At 46.8% G+C, this 18,664-nt stretch overlaps 6 protein-coding genes across 6 annotated transcripts; 3 read left to right on the top strand and 3 right to left on the bottom strand.

Moving 5' to 3' along the window:
* Positions 1 to 2,456: 2,456 nt before the first annotated feature.
* Positions 2,457 to 2,912, bottom strand: AGABI2DRAFT_195064 (hypothetical protein). The gene has a single exon (XM_006455587.1). The coding sequence runs from the start codon at positions 2,871 to 2,873 to the stop codon at positions 2,655 to 2,657; it is 219 nt and encodes a 72-aa protein (XP_006455650.1). The 5' UTR covers positions 2,874 to 2,912; the 3' UTR covers positions 2,457 to 2,654.
* Positions 2,913 to 4,593: 1,681 nt separating this feature from the next.
* On the top strand, positions 4,594 to 8,290 carry AGABI2DRAFT_121550 (hypothetical protein; the record flags this gene model as incomplete). Its single annotated transcript, XM_006455586.1, has 12 exons — positions 4,594 to 4,830; positions 4,889 to 5,368; positions 5,418 to 5,562; positions 5,612 to 6,101; positions 6,151 to 6,313; positions 6,373 to 6,501; positions 6,554 to 6,709; positions 6,760 to 6,891; positions 6,942 to 7,084; positions 7,135 to 7,377; positions 7,426 to 7,552; positions 7,604 to 8,290. 12 exons carry the CDS (start codon positions 4,594 to 4,596, stop codon positions 8,288 to 8,290), a joined length of 3,132 nt encoding a protein of 1,043 aa, XP_006455649.1.
* A 1,506-nt stretch (positions 8,291 to 9,796) lies between these two features.
* AGABI2DRAFT_195063 (hypothetical protein) lies at positions 9,797 to 11,027 on the bottom strand. Its single transcript, XM_006455585.1, has 3 exons — positions 10,932 to 11,027; positions 10,531 to 10,874; positions 9,797 to 10,477 (listed from the first exon to the last, which is right to left on the bottom strand). Exons 1-3 carry the CDS (start codon positions 11,017 to 11,019, stop codon positions 9,935 to 9,937), a joined length of 975 nt encoding a protein of 324 aa, XP_006455648.1. The 5' UTR covers positions 11,020 to 11,027; the 3' UTR covers positions 9,797 to 9,934.
* An 883-nt stretch (positions 11,028 to 11,910) lies between these two features.
* Positions 11,911 to 13,555, bottom strand: AGABI2DRAFT_239590 (STE3-type of pheromone receptor; the record flags this gene model as incomplete). Its single annotated transcript, XM_006455908.1, has 5 exons — positions 11,911 to 12,322; positions 12,374 to 12,824; positions 12,894 to 13,031; positions 13,105 to 13,284; positions 13,354 to 13,555. 5 exons carry the CDS (start codon positions 13,553 to 13,555, stop codon positions 11,911 to 11,913), a joined length of 1,383 nt encoding a protein of 460 aa, XP_006455971.1.
* A 910-nt stretch (positions 13,556 to 14,465) lies between these two features.
* AGABI2DRAFT_210106 (hypothetical protein) lies at positions 14,466 to 16,145 on the top strand (the record flags this gene model as incomplete). Its single annotated transcript, XM_006455584.1, has 7 exons — positions 14,466 to 14,632; positions 14,698 to 14,861; positions 14,947 to 15,182; positions 15,236 to 15,394; positions 15,470 to 15,595; positions 15,662 to 15,834; positions 15,895 to 16,145. 7 exons carry the CDS (start codon positions 14,466 to 14,468, stop codon positions 16,070 to 16,072), a joined length of 1,203 nt encoding a protein of 400 aa, XP_006455647.1. The 3' UTR covers positions 16,073 to 16,145.
* On the top strand, positions 16,139 to 18,647 carry AGABI2DRAFT_121547 (hypothetical protein; the record flags this gene model as incomplete). The annotated part of the gene is made up of 3 exons (XM_006455583.1): positions 16,139 to 16,324; positions 16,374 to 16,456; positions 16,507 to 18,647. Coding segments are annotated over 3 exons (2,410 nt in total), but the record flags the coding sequence as incomplete, so codon positions are not given.
* Between the last annotated feature and the right edge of the window lie 17 nt (positions 18,648 to 18,664).

Genomic DNA, 18,664 nt, shown 5'->3' with positions numbered 1-18,664 from the left:
CCTCTTATTTCCGCCCAGTTTCCGCCTCTCCGAATCCAAGGGATCTCATGATCCCTGAGGATAATCAATGAAGTTTGGGTGAATATCAAAATACTCCTGAAGGAGATTGTAATCAGAAAGTCAATCAGGAGCCCTTCAATTTTGAGTACTTACATACATCATGATCAGTACCTCACACCTACTACTTACCACAAATCGCACCATCGCTGACTTATTTAATTTTCTGACTCCGCTGACTACGGCCCCTATGGCCTGATGGGATTCCGCAACTAGTCATCAAATCAAATATATAGTTAAGCTTAAATTATGAACTAGTACAATTATACTACCAAGGAAACCGCTCGCTCGTGGTAGGCTCAAGTTGCGTGCCGGGCTGAGCCCTTGCATTTCGCGCACGTGTAGGTGCTAGGGTAGAATTGTAGGGTCCGAAAAAACGGTGATAGATGGTATAAAAAAGAAAAGGAAGCACGACATGCCGTTGAATAGATTCGGATGTCATCAAAATTTTCTACGTCCGACTCCTCTGCCGGGTGCCGCCAGGTATTATACGCATTTTGTTTCCTTCTATAGCGCGTCAAATAACTGTAATACACAAGGTGAAGCGTAGCTCAAAGGGATAACCAGTGTGAACATGAGCCAGTTTTAACTCCTGACACATGATAAAGAATTATTTAATATAGGTTGTCGGATGTCGGATGCACAGATTGACTTCGGATTGCTCGCCAAAGCCCTCCCTAAAACACATGTTAGATACCTCTGGGTACACCTTCCGTAATGCTTATGTTGCTGCGCTATCAATCGATCCATCAATCAGAAGGATGAGCAACGTCAAGGATCATGATCTGATATTGACCAATGATGCTTGATAACAAAGAGAAGTAACGAAAAGCGACATACGCCTCAATGTTCATGATCTCTGATGCCGCGTATCAGATCGCATCATGCTTTAAAATGACATTATTGAGCGGCACGGATGACTGAGAAGTGCATATAAGAGGGGCACATCATATACTAGTATCGATGTAGTCAGTTAAGCCTGTCAATGGATTGGCTAGATGTTCAAACGTTCAGAGTCTCAACGTTGAGTTGTTACTTATATTCACCGTTATCACCATGCCTTATTCGGCAAACTCTGAAGGTAACGTTAAATCTGGGTTTCAGATCTTTGCCTGCGAACTTCACAACAGAAAAAGCCCCGCCTAACGTATATTTTGTGACATGAGAACCAGTAGCTATCTTCGAGGAATCTATGTTCGCTACATCAGCTGAGGACGGATGACGTCGTTTTTATCTTTGAGTCGACTGGCTTAGCGAGGTAGGCGACCATCGTCAAGTATACCGCTCTATCTTACGGCGCTAGTGCAGGTTAAGGTACGCGGAGATTGTCGCCGGTTCGGGTGAACCTTGAAGCTTGAAGAACCACTTACCTTTATTGGAAAGCAAGCAAAATCTTGTGCTTTACTTACTTTCATATCAAAACTCTTCCTTTCTATGAACCGGCTGATGAATTTTGTGCATAGACGGTTCTCTAAAATACTGAAAATGCCGATTCGGAGAGGACCGAACCCTAGGACCCTTACCGACTTTTCGGAAATTCCTCTCGGCGTAGATGAAGCCATCTTCTCGGGGTTGTTCACTCAGGCTCAGGCAATGTGCGCAAAGTCAAGATGGTTTATTCTCTATTGTCAATGAAGTGAACGACCGCGACTTCTTTCGCTTGACGACGAAAGATTGATAGGAATGATATGGCAAGATCTAACGATTTTCGCTGTTACATTGTCTTGTGGGCTCGCGTTCTTAACGGAGCCGTTATGGAAGTGCGAACAAACGCAGGAACTAACTGCCTATATCAGCCACACGGACAGCAAGGCTAGCCTGTCACGGGTCATCTTCCACTCCATAAATTCACCTTTAGGATCCGACCTCGCACGTCATCCGACGGGGACTATATTTCTCCCTGTACCATCATCTCCCCCTTTACATTCGACTACAGCATATCCGAACGTCTATTCTCTACCTTTCTATTCGCCTGCACTGCACGCTTTCCCTAACACGGAGTGGAAAGAAGTATGCAAGCTTTCAATAATTGCGGCACACTAGCTTCTGCCGACTCTACTTCGAGCTCTATTTATCTGGCTGCACATGGCAGAGGTTGTGCCATATCCGAGCAGCCGGAGATGGAAATACCAGAGATTCGCGTACCGAGGTCTAGTATTTCCCGGTCCTATGATACATATAATGGGGGGCTTGTTCTTCCAGTGGAAATCATTGAGACTATTGTCGATAATGTCGCGAGCACACGGGACCTCAAAGCCTGTGCGCTCTTGTGCACATTCATACGATACCGGTGCCAGAGCAGGCTCTTCCGACATCTCACACTCAACTGCGATTTAAACGCCAGGGCTTTCAAGGAAGGAGGGTTGGTTTACACGGCCGCGCATGATAGGAACACCGCTGACGGCATTCTGCATCTCATCAAGTCACTGAACGTCACGAATCGGTACGGCGTCCGAGAAATTCCTGGGGGAGAAGAGATGGTTGATTTTCTCCTCGGACAATTTGTCAGAAAGCTGGGCGCCATTGAAAAGCTAGAGATTTTTGGTTCTGGACTGGAATGGAATTACGGGGAATTTGTGAACGGGATGGTGGAGATGCTACAGTTCCCCTCGTTGAAGGAGCTGAAGCTGAGCAATCTGGAAGCATTTCCTATGCCCCTGATCCTCTGGGGACATCACTTGACAAGGCTCGAACTCGAACGTGTGACGTTCAGACAGACTGTATTCTTTGGCTTGCAAAGGTCCCCTATCGCACCGTCCTTGCAGGAGCTCAAGATGGACAATAATATGAGGGGGCTGACTTTGCTTGGTCTCCATTTTTTGTCCGATAGCATCAGTCGGTCGACATTTACTGGACTGAAGAAGTTGGCGTTGGAATTTCGAGACAGGAAACACGACGAGCCGAGTAAGATGAACTCGCTCCTCACGACCTGTGAAAGCTCGCTTGAAAATCTATCTCTTTTTTTACCCCATGAGGGTGAGTCGCACCCCTGAGCTTGGCTTGTATGTCGAGGATAATTTGGGACTGGCAGCATACGTACAAGCACAATTTTACACCGACAGCATTGCTTTGAGCAGGCTAGTCAGATTGAGAAGCTTTACGACGCGTCTATTTATCGTCACATGCAATGGCTACCTTGACCGTGAGCATCCCTTCGAATTATTGAAGGTTCTGTTCACTGGAGGACCCCCTTCATTACAAGAAATTCGGCTGATAATTTTCCATCGTTTTGGGGATCGTGGAGATGATGATGCCCCTGAATCGTCAGGGTGGAAAGAGCTCGATTTGGTTTTGGCGAGACTGACGGGATTGCGGGAGGTATCTATGATAGTTTGTTGCACCCAGTGCACTCCACGTCAAATTGAAGGCCACTGGAATGTTTACGACCTGCCCATTGCGAGGTCCAGTGGTGTTAACCTTAGGAGAAGGTTTACTAATGTGAGTCAAGGGCCTGCCATTGATCGATGATCCGCGACTAATAAATTGATACCAACAGAACATTACTTCAACGCTTGAGCTGGAGGATTAATCGTTTTTTTTCGGAGTTAAGGTCGAGAGAATATGATAATCATATTTTTGTACCTGTTTTCGTCTCTCAAATGGCTTTTGGGATGTTTCGCTGTACACCGTTGCCGGTGCTTTATGCTTGTCGGGATATAGCACGGTATAGTGTGAAAAGACCACCTGACATGGCGACTCTGAGCGTTGCAGAAAGTGGAGGATTACGGGATTTTGCAACGTAGACCCGCCTCGTTTGAAAAATCAACTCAGAATCGCAGATATCTGGAAAGTGTATTTATTTCAACAGATGTGGTTTTGGATTGTAAAGGCCGTCAAAGGGCTGGATCCATTAAAGGTATTGACCGTCAAATAATCAATTTAAAAAACCAATACATACATTCCGACTGTTCGAAGATAAGGTTCTGCGATGCATTAGAAAATAGCGATCTACCATTGAATTTGTATTTGAAGGGTATTGCCATGCTTTGTACTTCCTTGTATCCACGTGTATTTAGACTGAGTTTGTAGTACTGACAGACATACATCCGATGTATCACAAAAACGTTGTGTCCATAAATAAAGAATATGACTTCTGATCAAAAAAAAAACACATGTCAGCCAAGTTTAAAGACTTCGCCGTTCGGCTCTGCGTGAGACTCAGGTGAGTGTTCGCTTCACTGAAATTGCAAATAAAATGGCACGATTATTTGTGTCTACTCGGTTAACTTGGTGATTTTAGCAGCCAATAACATATTTACCATCCTGTAGTATTAAGCACCAGCTCTTTCCGGAATTGAAATCATCTGCGATACCAGGCGATACCAGACACATCAAAACCTAGTTTCGAGGCGGGATTTGAATTACGACATGTGGATTCGAGCTAGTGAAGACCGGGGAATGCGAGAACATGACATGATCGATGAGACTCAGTGACCGGATATGGCAGCACTAATGACGTCGATATGGCTCCCCGTTCTCTTCCTCGTATTCTTTCTCATCCTCTTTCTCGTCCTTCCTCTTCCTCTCTTATCTATCATGGCTGGCCTAAGAAACCACCGCGTTGTCATTGCCTCGCTTTTTCTCCCTACCACCGCAGTTCTGGGCGAGTCAGTGCCCGCAACTCCCGAGATACCGCCCGACGGGGTTGATTTTCTCCCCAAGTTTTCCAACAGCGAAAAGCCGTCTCGAGTGCTACCAGTTCATAATCACCACTCGAGTGTCTCTGGTATAACCCCAACGATTAGGAGCATTGTTGAGGATCTGCAGGACAAAGTGCGTATCCCAGCCGTACAAGAAGGCCTCGTTGTACATAGTAATGGATGGATGTTAGACTCGCGGACCAAGTCCTGCAGCCCGCTCCCCTAACTCTGAAGCAGGGAACCCCTTCACAAAACTTACTCGCTTCGCTGACGTCGTACTTGAGCATATCGCCGCCTCAGACAAGCTATCAAATGTCGTGTATTCTCCCCCTACCTGCCGCAAGCAAATCTCCTCCAGCAGCGCTGAATCTCGCTTGCAACGCAAACACTCTAGATCAGCGTCACGCCATCCCCCCCGAATCTTAAAGGATCAGCTTTGGCATTTCGAGAGCAACCCTCGCTGTAATGGCGGCCTGAAAAATGCTGTCGAGAGTGTCGGCAATAAAATACAAAGGAAGTTGTGGGTCGGTACACTCGGAACTTGTACCGATAATTTTGGGGAGGCTGTGAGGGATGACATAGACACTCGGATGTTCACCGAGGAGAGCAGTGTGCCAGTTTGGATCCCCGACTCCGAATTCCAAAGTTGCTATGACGAATTTTGTCATCAGGTTGAGTATATGTTCTGCCACACATTGAATATAGCTAATCTAGACCTAGGTACTTTGGCCAGCCCTCCATTCCGCTGTTCCCGATGCTCCGAAGACCAAAATGTTTTATGAGTCCGCTTCCTATAAGCAATATGTTGCGGTCAATCAGCGATTTGCCGATGTCATTGTGTCTAATTACCGGGAAGGCGACATCAGTGAGTCTGACCCTCATTTCTACATCAACGAGCTCAATGGTTTGAATAGTCTGGGTGAATGATTACCACCTCATGCTCCTCCCTCTCCTCCTTAGATCATCGCCGCGCATACCTCCATCTGCGCCTATTGGATTTTTTATGCATATCGCGTTCCCTTCGTCAGAAATATTCCGTTGTCTTTCTGTTCGCCGCGATTTGCTCTCTGGTCTTATGGCTGCGGATCTTGTCGGCTTTCAAACACCTAATTATGCTCGCCATTTCCGCCAAACAGTTAGTCGCATTCTGGCTTTCGAGGCGTTACCAAAAGGTATTAGAATCCCTGAAGGGGAAGAAAACCACCTTGTCAAAGTTGACGAACTCGTCCGAGTCAATGGCCTCCGCAAAGAGGTGCAGAAGCCGGGGCTCCCTGGATCGAAAACAGCTGAGGAGGTTTTGAAGGCTGGAGATGAAGACGCTACGAAGTCTCTCGAACGCGAGCGGTTCGTGGATGTTGGTTCTTTTCCTATGGGCATAGACGTGAAGCGCCTTCAGGAGAGGAAGTAAGGTTTCTGCTATAGCATTCATAGACACAATCTGACATACACACAGACAGCAACCCGATGTGGCAGAATGGGTGTCCGTCCTGAGACAACGTTACGCTGGCATGAAGATCGTCGTGGGCAGGGACAAGCTTGATGAAGTTCAAGGCGTTAGACACAAACTTCAGGCTTTCGAAAACTTCTTGGAGAGGTATCCTGAGTTTCAAGGAAAGGTACATCATAATCAAGCAACATATCATCTGATATGCCGTACTGATTATTTATGTTTTAGGTGGTCCTGATACAGGTCGCTCTGCAGACGACGGAGGTCAATGAATTGGCTGGTGGTGTTGCTGATGTGGTATCGAGGGTCAACTCGCGATTTTCCACGTTGACATATCAACCCGTCATCTTCTTACATGTATGCTTTTCAGTTTTCACAACACCGCGGCCCTAAATAACCCCATTGACAGGTTCAGGACTTGACTTTCAGTCAATATCTCGCCTTGCTTACGGTTGGCGATGCTTTCATTGCAGCTAGTCTTAGGGAAGGCATGGCTCTTCGGACACATGAGTTTGTCGAGTGCCAAGAAGGCAAGCAGAACCCAGGGTGCTTAATTTTGAGTGAGGTGGGTATACTTATGTCTGCTTCCAAGAACGTAGCTAAACGTTTTATCAGTTCACTGGCTCCTACAGTTACACTGGTTTCAGGAGCTGCATTGCTATCAATCCTTGGGATACTCGAGGCACTGCAGATGCGATATACAAAGCACTTACAGCGAATGCAGGGGATAGCAAAACTTGGTGGATGGTAAATCAAATGTCATCACTTACCCGTCAAACTGACAATTCTCATTTAAGGATCTCCACAATCATGTGATAACCCAAACAGCCCAAACGTTCGTCAATAATTTCCTCAACCGTGTCATTCGAGCGCATTCCGAACATTGGATGGACGACATTGAAGATGTCCCACACCTAGACCTGACCAGAGTATTCCCCCAGTGTGTACAATCCATGCTCTATATTCATCGGTGCTCATGTTCTGCTGCAGATACAAACATTCTCAAAGACGACTTATCATCGTTGATTTTGAGGGCACTCTTTGGAAAAGGGACCTCAGTCGCAGAGGTCTGCAAGCCTACTTGAACGGCGATTTTGAGATACCGGAGGAACCCCTCAATGCTTTGAGTAGTCTCGCGGAGGATAGGCGAAACGATGTTTGGTTGCTGAGTGGCCTTCCCGTTCGCGGCGTCCTTGAACGTGTGGCTGAGAAAGTTCCCAACATTGGAATTGTGTAAGATCATGCTGAGTATCTATTGATCATCTCTCAAGATATTATTAGCGCAGAGAATGGGTGCTTTATCAAAATCAAATCTGGCCGAAACAGCCCTTATGTGGGAGAGTGGTTGAATCTCGTCGCGAATCATAACTTGACGTGGAAGAGCAGCTGTCTAGAGATGTTAAATTATGTGAGTCCATCTACTCTTAGTCCTCAACGACCTATTCATCTATTGCATCAGTTCACGGAGCGAACGCCCGGTTCTATTATCGAGGAAAGAGAAGCTTCCGTTATATGGCGATACTGGACTGGAGACCCACGAGAGGATTCATCTGATCGTCAGTGGGCCCGGAGACAAGCGGCCGAAGCGCAAAACCACATCTTTGATAGCCTCGGAGAGCGTTGTGGGTTGCGTATCATACCAGGAAAGAGCTCCTTCCTTGTCCTTCCCGGAAACATATCTAGATCTACGGCAGTCGGCAGCATCTTACAACCGGGAGGTCCCGCTACCTCTTCGGCTGCAGTTCGTTCGGAAAGGAAGGGTTCATTCTTAGAAAGTTATTCGTTTAACACACTTGCTTCCCCGGTGATCTCCATCTCCAACGCCGCATTACGGGTTGATGAGGCTCGTAGCCTCGGCGGCGAAGTTGATTTCGTGCTTGTTATCAGTTCTGATGAAGCTTTACTGAGGAGGATGAATGAAATAGAGGGAATCCATGCGGAGTGTGTGACCGTCAGCACGAGCAAGAAAGGAACGGATGCCCATTGGAAACTAGACCTCGATGAAGTAGAACCGACCGTTCCTTTGTCAACTAACGATCCGGAATCGGGAGTTAGTAGAGGCGGTGGTAGGGTTGGCACGGCGGTTGTAGAGGTTCTCAAACGCTTTGCGGCTGTTGGGGATACGAAGATGGTAACGCCCAACTAGAAATCTAGAGACCAGAATTTGATGTCGATCCATTGTATGTATGATTTGTATCTCTTTTCATAGATGTAAACTCTATCTGTGTATGTAAGGCTATGTGGAATTGTGTCTCTTTAATCCGATTTTTTCTTTTGCGGTCATGTTACTGCCACATAAACTAGTAAATGCACCTGATATCTTGTTTATGGGTCTTGTTGTAAAATCATTGCATGTTGAAGGATAATCGACACATCATCATATATCCCTTCACGATTTGCATGGTTTCTAGAAGCTCGAAACGTTGAAGTACATACAATAAGATCATGCTAAGAGCGTCACCAAGAAACAGTACTCCAAGCTCATTTCATTTTAATTCACAAAACAATAAACTGCAGCATTCTTGAGCCGTAAGGAGTTTCGGCGGTCCTGGAATCATTGGCGCAGAATTATTCCAGTTTTGGAAATCCCGGAAAACTGCCGGTGCGGTCCTCATTAATGAACCCTTCAACTTAAGCTTGGTTGGCGTGTACGAGAACCGCCCCCTCCCCGACTCGGACTCGGAGCCCTCTTTTTATGAATTTGGTTCGAGGTAAGTCTCCCTGAGGCCTGGATTCACAATGTGTGTGGTTTTTATTCGGGCCTAGGTAAAAGAATTTTTTTTTTTTTTGAAGCGATGGAGAAGATGGATGAATTGTTGTTGTGGAATGCTGAGGTTGTTTTTTTTTTTTTTTTTGTGTATAGGCTATCGTCGGTGATTGGGGGATGTCATTTTAAGGAAGAATTTACAGGTGAAGGCTTTTTTTGTGGACTTCATCATTAGGGCAGATAGGGTCGAATGTGGATAGGTTTTTGGACTTGAGTGTTTTCATATTAACTTGAAAATTCGAGTATGGATGGGACTGGGAAGTTTGAATGACGAATGGTTGAGCCTGGGTTATTCAAAGTTGATCGCTGTCAAATAAGCTTTTGCTGTCATCAATTGCATTGATCCAGCTATTAGCGCTCAGATCGATTAGGATCTACATTTCAAAAAGCCCCGAAGTAAGAATAAAGACAGTGCGCTTCTACTTACCAGTTTCATCTTATCCGGATGTGACCGTTTTTCGACAAATTTGACATATAAGTAGTAATCTTAATGTTGATATTCCGGGCTCCTCATTTTCAAGGAGAAGGTGGGGGCGAGTACCGCCAAGTAGAGCCTTTCCCGGAAAGTCTACTTGGCAGAAGATTCTGAAGCTCAAGGTTTGCCTCGGAGTATTATGATTATCTATTTGCTACTATTTTGCCATACAATACATGAAGATTACCCAAAGAGACGGCTAGCAATTGTAAGTAATCAATTACACAAGAGAGGTTGGAAGCATTTTATAATCGGAAGCAATGAACAACAACAAAAGAATGGCGAGTCATGGAAATGAATGTCATAATGAGGCCGTGTCAGTGTCCTTAAAAGGAACAGCGTATGTGAAGAATGCACGAAATTGTAAATAGCTAGTGGGGTAACTATACTACTTGGAGATGATAACGTGTGTTGCTTTGATACATTTGGTATTTGCGTAAAAAGACGGACTTTGGAAAGGGAAGGTGGATTGTATGCTTGCGATGGAATAGTTGTCCAATAATGATAGCCGATGTAGGAGGGGAGGATGAATGGAAAAAGCGAGGCTATCAGCGTCTTGCTACGCGTTTTCGTTCCCGACCGTCATCTTCTATATCCATGGACTCATTTGGAGCTTGCATCATGTTGTTAATATTCTGATTCTGCTGATGTCCTCGGTTGCTCCTTGTTCTCCGCCGAGCGGGACCAGAGAAACTGGCCGGAGACGCAGGTGAATTAGCCATAGAAGGCGACTGCGTTGTAGTGTTGCTACCAGTGGTAGTCGGAGTAGCGGCGTCCAACATCATCATCATAGCGTGGCGCCGCTTGGTGCCGACAGCTGGGAGACTTGGCATTTCAGGAAAGGTAATAGGAGGACTGATGGGTGTTACCATTTCTGGCATGAAATTGAAGACAGAAGTGGAGGGGATTGTCGGGATGTTGGGGTGGGAACCCAATAGGTCTCCTTTCGACGCAGCGCGAGGTTTGCTGCGTTGTGTAGGTCGATGCACGTTCGATGGATGAAGGGCTGGCGAGGGGGTAATAGGCTCAGGAGGAGGATTCGAGGAGTTGACAGTTGGCGAACTTGGAGTGGGTAAGGAAGGTGGTGGAGACTAGTTATAATATGTCAGTGCATGGATGCAACATAGTTGCGACGGAAACCTACTGAATTTGATGTCGCTGGCTTATTATGACTCGGCGGTACGCAAGACGTCGACCGAGTGCGCTCTTTCTCCTTCTCACGTTCTTCTTCTTCATCCTCTTCTTCTTCTTGAGCTCTGATGGCTTCGAGCCGAGCTTCAGTCCAATCCATGACTCGGCCAATAGTCATGCCACCATCATCCGCATCAGATGACGAACTTGGCATCGGATTTCCCAGCCCACCCACAGAAACTCCCTGCTGGATCATCGTTAAAAGATCCTGACATGCAGCAGCATAACCAGCATTGTGAGCGCGCTTAGCATTCTGTCGCGAGGAACGATAAAGCGTGGTGATGCTGAGAGCCGCGGCTTTGCGAAAAAAGTTATTTTTCATGTTTAAAATAGTTTGATTAAAAAAGTTGGTACCTTTGAAGTTGTTGAGCAGTTCTTGTTCTGCCTTCTGCTGGGCCGTGGGGAGGGATGTTGCGAGAGTGTTGAGGTTGAGTGACTCCATAGTCGATGGCGGTCAGAAGAGAACAGACACCGCGCCCGCGATCACTATACCAGCTGATGTAAGCGTCTCCCAAGCTGGGCTCGCCCCTCTCGGTCTTGGATTCGCTGAATTTAAACAGCTCAGTCGTGGCGAGGCGCTATAAACAAATTCAACTCACAATCTTGCGTGCTGGAGCCTTTCGGCTTTCTTCTTAAATCCGGAGGGCTCGACCGGGCTTCGCCACAAGAATAACTTTATAAGTTTGCCTCCACCTCACCGAATTTTGAGAAACGAGCACGATCAGGGCGATACGAACATGTCTCTTGCCACCATAATGTTCCAAATCAATTAATCATTGGGGGCCATAGCGTTTGTGAGCCTTGAGGCTGTGAAAGAAATGTAGTACAACTGGCGGCTGTCAAATATATCAAATTACGGGCACCAGCGTACACCAAACGTACGCCGCAGATCAAGTGTTCTATCATTCATTGCGATCCCTACAGTTCCTAATCCACGCTCTACCCTTATCCCAGCGAGCCAGTCCATGACTTCGAAAGACATTCTCGTCCAAAATTAGAACACTTTCGGAACATCCCGAGTGGGGAATCCGGTCCGTCGGTGTACTAACGCCTTGCAAAACAAACAACAATCGTCGAGTAATCTTATCAACGGCTGATTATAATTACAACCACATCGTCGACAATGTCCAGCGAATCAACAGCTGAGTCCTCATCAATAGGGCAGGGCAGAGGTCGAGGTCGAGGTCGCTCACGAGTCACAACGTTGCAGTGGCCGTAAGTGAGGTGCCCCAATTTCAAAAAATAAATACACTAATGAACGTAAAGAACGGACATGTGCTATCAAAGAACACCAAATGGACGAAATAGGTCAAGAGAATGACCAGACCTGTGATCATGTAGTAGTATCAATCGAGGCATGTCGATGAACAGTAACCACAATGCCTTCAATCCGGTTCGGACGAGTCGGAGCGCATATACTCGGCCCACAGAATGGACGACGGTAATCTTGAATATGCCTACATTCTACTAGATCGGTGAAGGGAAGCGAGGATGGGAGGTATGAAGAAAATGGAGGTAGCACAGGAATTTCAGGGAGTTGGGGTAGTCGTTCACCAGTCTGAACATGGCTTAGGGTTGAGCTTTCTTCAGCCGTTGACTGGTCTAGGGAATCATGCAGATGACAGTGGCGCAGGTCTTCTATAGACAAGTTGATCGTGCTTGAGACGCTGTTTCCGGCGGAAGCTCTGAATATAGGGAAACGTCCTTTGCACCTTTGATGAACGAGTTTCGGTTGCTTTAAAAGACTGTAGAAAGGGGTGAATAATACGGTTTCAGCACGAGAGAAAGGGACTTACGGGCCTCCTCTGAAAATTGTCCCACTCTCCTCTGACAGACGACGGCTATGAAAAATGCCTGCCTTGAGCCAAATCCACGCTCGAGTGTATTTCCCCCAGATCTCTTGACGAAATCCATATTGAAAGATGAAAAAAATGAACGAGGAGACAGGCACGGTCCACCAGAGAAGCAGAGCGATCCTACGAGACCCTAAAGGCATGGTATTACGAGACCATACATCAACATGATTCCAATGAGAGTGAACGTCATTCCACGAGGTCCAAGGGTGTAGGCCACTGCCAGAAACACTGTCATATAAATTAAAGATCGTCAAAATCGTATTCCAAATCATGTTCATGAGGGTCATTGAGATAAGACAGAAACATTGGTTTGTCGTGAGTCCAGATCCAGAATTTTTAAGATGGGAAGAGAAAATAAGGCGATGGCGGATGAAACGGTGAAGCGCAATGGCTGGGGGGGGGGGGGGAAGAAAAATGAATTAGAAGAGTTTAAAGATATGAGTGGGGATAGTCATTTTACCTGCGTATATCATTGTAATGACAGAGAAAAGCAATCGGGGGAACCAGAAGATAAAAATAGCTGGGATGGAATTATAGACGGGTGATTGACAGCCAATGTCCTCAATTATAATGAATCGATGGTCTTGCACGATACAATCTGAAAAAAAGAAACAAAACAGAAGTTTGTTTAGGCACTTTCAATGAACACAAAGAAATACTGAAATACTTACATAGTGCCATAAAGACGAAAGGGAGGCCGAAGCACATCACGACTTCAAATACCATCCTGTGCCGCCGATCCTTAGAATCGAAAGTAATTTTACCGGAGGAAGAGATTTCCGCAAGGTGTTTACAGATACACATAAACGAAATAGGCAAAGCATAGGAGGCGCCGGTGATCAATTTCGTTACTGAGTGGAGAAGAAACATGTTTACCAAAAGCAAGACATACGAGTAATTTAAAAAGAAAGGTTCCTTACCAATGTCGCACCAGAGAGGAACGGCGTTAAAAGTGTTATTCGCCCATATCGTCGCGTTGATACCGTGTACAATGTCAACCGCGAATGTCCATGCAATAATTGCGAAAATGGCAACGTTTCCTCTTCTCCAATAATATGGTAAGGGAATCAAGACCAGTAGCGCGGCAAGGAAAGCGAATATGGGCAGTTCGTAATGCGTCATGACCGGGAGAACGGGGAGGCGGTGGTGGAGGACTAAACCGAGTAGTTTAAAGGTGGCTCCGCAGAACACTTTGTCTGTGGGCCCAATGTCATAAAGGTCGGGCCGGGCGTCTTTTTTTTTAAGGGAGAGTACGTGATCCCCGCCTTGTTAGCGTCAAAGTAGGCTAGGAACATTGATCGGTTCCTGGTGTTAGTCAATTTCCGTGCTCTCTTTGACGTATATTAATTGGGCTTGGCTGGACTTTTTTGTTTGAACTATATTTTTTTTCGTTCAACGTCTAGTCCATTCTCGGTTTTCTTTGGTTAGTTATGATCATTGCAGCCTGGAATTGGGGGTTTCTCTTGCGTGAACTCTGTCGCTTGGCATGGAGATGATGATATAAATCTGGCTCCTGCTTGGCTTGCATTTCGAGTCTAGATGTGAATTAACATAATTCTTTTTTCTGGGGAAGAAATTTTTCAGCGGTTCCGCTACTCGTTTGTTGGACTGCTAGCAAGTTCTCTATAGATGATCAATAGGAGATAGCACATTTCACTCAAAGAATCATCGTCCGGATAAGCAATATAACCAGTGATAGTACCTTGATTTTGCACTTTATTGTGTTCGTGCTGCGTCAATGTATGGTGGAAGTTCAAATATGTTTCATGATTGTGAGAGCAAGTCGAAACGTCACGAATACTGTTCACAAGTGCAACAGTTGAAGTGACCCAAACTCGCATTTCACTGGAGTCTGGGAGATATTAGCTTATTTACACTTATTTACCAACGACATTTGATCTAATCATCTCTACGAAGGGACGCGTCATAAGCAGCCCTACTAATAACGCGATTAACCGTCATTCCCAAAAGTACGTCTTTTTGTTGTTTGGATCTCATTTGGATGTGAATTCTTGATTACAGTCACGAACCAATGTCACTTGCACCAACAACAAGTACAGCGAGTACAACAAGTACAACGAGTACAACGAGTAGCCCACCGAAACTCGTATTGGATGAATTCATCAGTTTGGCGGTGACCAATACTCCAACCGAACTACATCCTTTCTTCGAATCATTCAAAACTCTCTATACCAAAAAGTGGGTTCTATGTATGAATTTTTTTTGTTTCTTGGAAAAAGCTGAAATTTCAATGTGAAAAAAAGATTATGGCACCAATTGACGAAGAAATTATTTGAATTTTTCGAAGATCCGTTGGCGAAACCGTATAGAGTAGATGTGTTTGAAAGGTTTGTGAGGGATTTTGAAGGGAGGATTAATCAGTTGAGATTAGTTGAGATGGGGGTTAAAGTTGTTAAAGATATCGATAGTGCGTTTTTCTTTTCTTCTTCTTCCCTCCCTCTCTCTCTCCCTTCCTCTCTGCTTACACTTTCAATTTAATATTAATGATATAGATCCGCAAACGCATTTGACTTTCTTGACATCTCTTCTCTCACGTATCGATATTGAGAAATCACAAGAAGCGCATGTATTACTTCTCGCCACGATCGCTCATGCTAAATTGGTGTTTGGAGATTTGGAGGGAACGAAGGCGGATATGGATGAAGCTTGGAAAGTGTTGGATATATTGGAAAACGTGGATAGTGGTGTGAATGCAGCTTATTATGGTGTCGCTGCTGATTACTACAAGGTAAAAGCCAAAAAAGTCATGTTAAAAGGTCCTAAATGATTTTTTTTTGCTAGGCAAAAGCAGAGTATGCGCCGTATTATCGCAACTCGTTGTTATATCTTGCATGTGTTGATATTGAAAAAGACATGTCAAGTGAAGAACGACTCGTACGAGCGCATGATCTAGCTGTTTCTGCGTTCTTGGCAGATACGATATACAATTTTGGTGAATTGGTGCGTCGCTGAAACCACGTTTTTTTTTCTTTTACTTTAAATGGCTGACGTATGGTATTATCTTTTATCTTAAAGTTGATGCATCCCATCTTGGATGCGTTTACTGGGACAGCCCTGGAATGGATGAAAAAGCTGTTGTTCACGTTTAATGAGGGTAATATCGGGAAATTCGAAGCATTGGCACCCTTGTTTCCTCAAGAGGTATGGATAACACGTTGTATTGTGCTGTATCGTGTGCCTATCGCTGATTTTATTTTATATACATAGCCGATTTTACAAGAAAATTATGCGTTTTTGAGGCAAAAGATATGTCTGATGGCGTTGATCGAGAGTGTGTTCAAGAGGCCAGCCAACGACCGGACGATGAGTTTCCAGACGATTGGAGAAGAGACACGGCTGCCTGTAGAGGAGGTGGAACACCTTGTGATGAAGGCGCTCAGGTGGGTTTTTTGGATCGAGATTTCATGTTGCCTCGTGTTGATGAGGTGTGGTTGTTTTAGTTTGAAGCTCATCCGCGGATCTCTGGACGAGGTGGAGGAAAAGGCGTATGTGAGCTGGGTGCAGCCGCGGGTGCTGTCTTTGGAGCAGATTGGGGGGCTTGCTGGGCGGCTGGACGAGTGGGTGGGCAAGCTGGCTGGGGTCGAGGCGCGGATTGCAGCCGAGGCGGAGGAGAAATGAGCGTGGGAGAGTGGGATATTTGGTGTAGAAATAAGAGTGGAAATAATAAAAAATGCTTTGCAGACGATGGCCTCGCAGCGCAGAGTCTCCCTCGCCTTGCCTGCCTCTGCACCCCGCGTCCCCTGGGCCTTTAGAGACGACACCGGTCTCGCCGGCCCTAGCTCGGCCCCCCCGCCCGCCCCGCCCGAGAAAAAACCGCGCAAGAAATGGTCGCCGGAAGAGACCCAGATGCTCGTCGACGGCTGCAACCGCGTCCGTCTCTTCCCCCGAGTTCATCGCCCTCGCTCACCCTTTTCTCTAGCACGGCGTCGGCAACTGGAAGACCATCCTCAGCGACCCCACCCTCACTTTCGACAACCGCTCCCCCGTCGATCTCAAAGACAGGTCTGTCTTGTCTCTTTCTTTTCTGACATTTACCCTCACACATAAAGCAGATTCCGCACCTACTTTCCCGACGCTTATAAAAAACACTACCCCAACGCGCGTACCCACCTCTCCTCCAAAGTTCGCTCCACCCTCCCCGATGGCTCTTCCCTGTTCGAAAAGACCCGGAGTAAACGCAGACGTCCCTTCACCGAAGAAGAAGATCGCGCGCTCAAGGCCGGTTATGAGAAACACGGCACTGTCTGGGCCACCATCGTCAAGGATCCCATCTTTCAAGAACAAAACCGTCGTTCGACCGATCTTCGAGACCGATTCAGGAATGCTTTTCCCGAGTTGTATCAGGCTGCTGGTTATAAACCTCGAAACAACACCAGCAAAAAGAAAAAGGAGCTCTCGTTGGCTGAAGATGTCGGACGCGCGGCTACTGATGATCAGCTTGCTTTGAGTAGTTCTGGCGCTACGGGGCCTGTGAGAGGCATAAGGCGAAGAAGGGCTCAGACCAGTCAAGGTATCTTGTTGAGAGGCGGAACAAAAAGTGTACCTCAGAGCGCAGCTTGTTCTGAGTATGAGGATAGCTCTGGGCCGGAAGACGAAGACGGCTACATGAGCACTACCAATATGCCAAAGACGCCCTTGTCGTTGATGGCCTTGGTTCCCGATAGCATGAAGAAGAACAACGACCTTGGCTTGCACCTCAGCCCCTCGTCCACCATCGAACACTCCTTCATTGACGATGACGATATGGGCATGCGCCTTATTCCACTCGACTCTATCTCCTCCGACCCTCTTGCCGAGTATCCTTCCTCTCCGCTCGAGAACCATCCACAACCGCCGAACCCTATTTCAACTTTACAGCATACCCCCACACATTCGCATCACACGTGGCCGCCCTCATCGCAAGACTCATCCCACGACGGGACTAAACTCGATGGCAACGGCTCTCATCCGACATCGCAACAGCATTATGATGGGCCCAAGATTGGTCAATCCGCGTGGGGTCCACAAGACTGGCTTTCGGCCAATCCAAGACTTGATCATTCATTCCCGTCCAATTCGAGTGGAAATGGTACGCCAGGTACGGGTACACCCTCATCCTATTTCTCCCCGTCCTCTCCATTCACATCATACAACCTCCCTCCCCTTAACAATGCCAACCCTCATCCCCTGTCACCACCTCCCAGTGCAACTTCCACCACCACCGCTACTAGTAGTGCCACAACCAGTCCTCCTGCCGCGGCAAATTCAACGACTGCGACGAGCGGAAATGCAGCAGCACCACCGCCACCTTCGTCCTCGTCACCCACCTCCGCCTCCACTACTCAGACAACGAACCCACTCATCGGAAACATAACTAATCTTACAACACTCAATCTCCCGATGAACTACATTAATAACTACAACTCACATCAACATCACGGCGTCATCGAACGTTATGACTTGTGGCCACCCTCATCTTCAGCCCTGGCATTATCATCGACCTTTTCCGCTATGAATAATTCATCTGGGTGGAGTGGACCTTTTGGTTCTGAATCGTTTGCGGGGGATATCAGTTCGAATTCGGAAGTGTCGTTTAATGAGGATGAGGCGCAGAGTGCGTTTTCGGATGATTATACTGGTAATGCGGATGAGGTGGTGTATAATTCCATGGGGTATCTGAATAATAATCCGAGTGGGAGGGCTATTACGCATCATTCGGATTACGCCGGGGATTTGATTTTTGGAGCGAGGGGGTATGGGTTGGGGGGTGGGTTTGGATGGTTTGGGAGTGCGTATGCGCCTCCGAATACGACGGGTCCGCATTCGGCGAGTGGGCATCTTTCGACGCCTGGGTTGGGATTGATGGGTATGACGGGGAAGGGGGATGAGAAGACGGGGGAAGGGGATGGAAGGCATCGTAATAATGGGGCAGATAGTGAGGAGGTGGTGGTTGTGGGGGATGGAAAGGGAAGTATTAATCCTATGCAGTTGCATGCTCCGTCGTCGCATACGCAGACGACGACGGCGGGGGTTGATGAAATTGCGTTGGCGGGGATTAATTTGAATGATTCGCAGGATACGGATGAGGAGATGCAGGCTGTGAATGTTGATGGAGCTCGGGGTGGTGAGAATGGGGAGGGTGGTGGTGGTGGTCGGGGAATTGAAGTGGTGAGTGGACCGGTGGAGGAGGATGATGCTATGGATGGGATGTCAAGTACGAGAGCGACAGGT

The sequence above is a fragment of the Agaricus bisporus genome (genome assembly GCF_000300575.1).
Source record: "Agaricus bisporus var. bisporus H97 unplaced genomic scaffold AGABI2scaffold_11, whole genome shotgun sequence".
NCBI lineage: Eukaryota > Fungi > Basidiomycota > Agaricomycetes > Agaricales > Agaricaceae > Agaricus > Agaricus bisporus.
The sequence above is the reverse complement of the archived record's forward strand: the minus strand, read 5'-3'. Positions and strand labels throughout refer to the sequence as shown.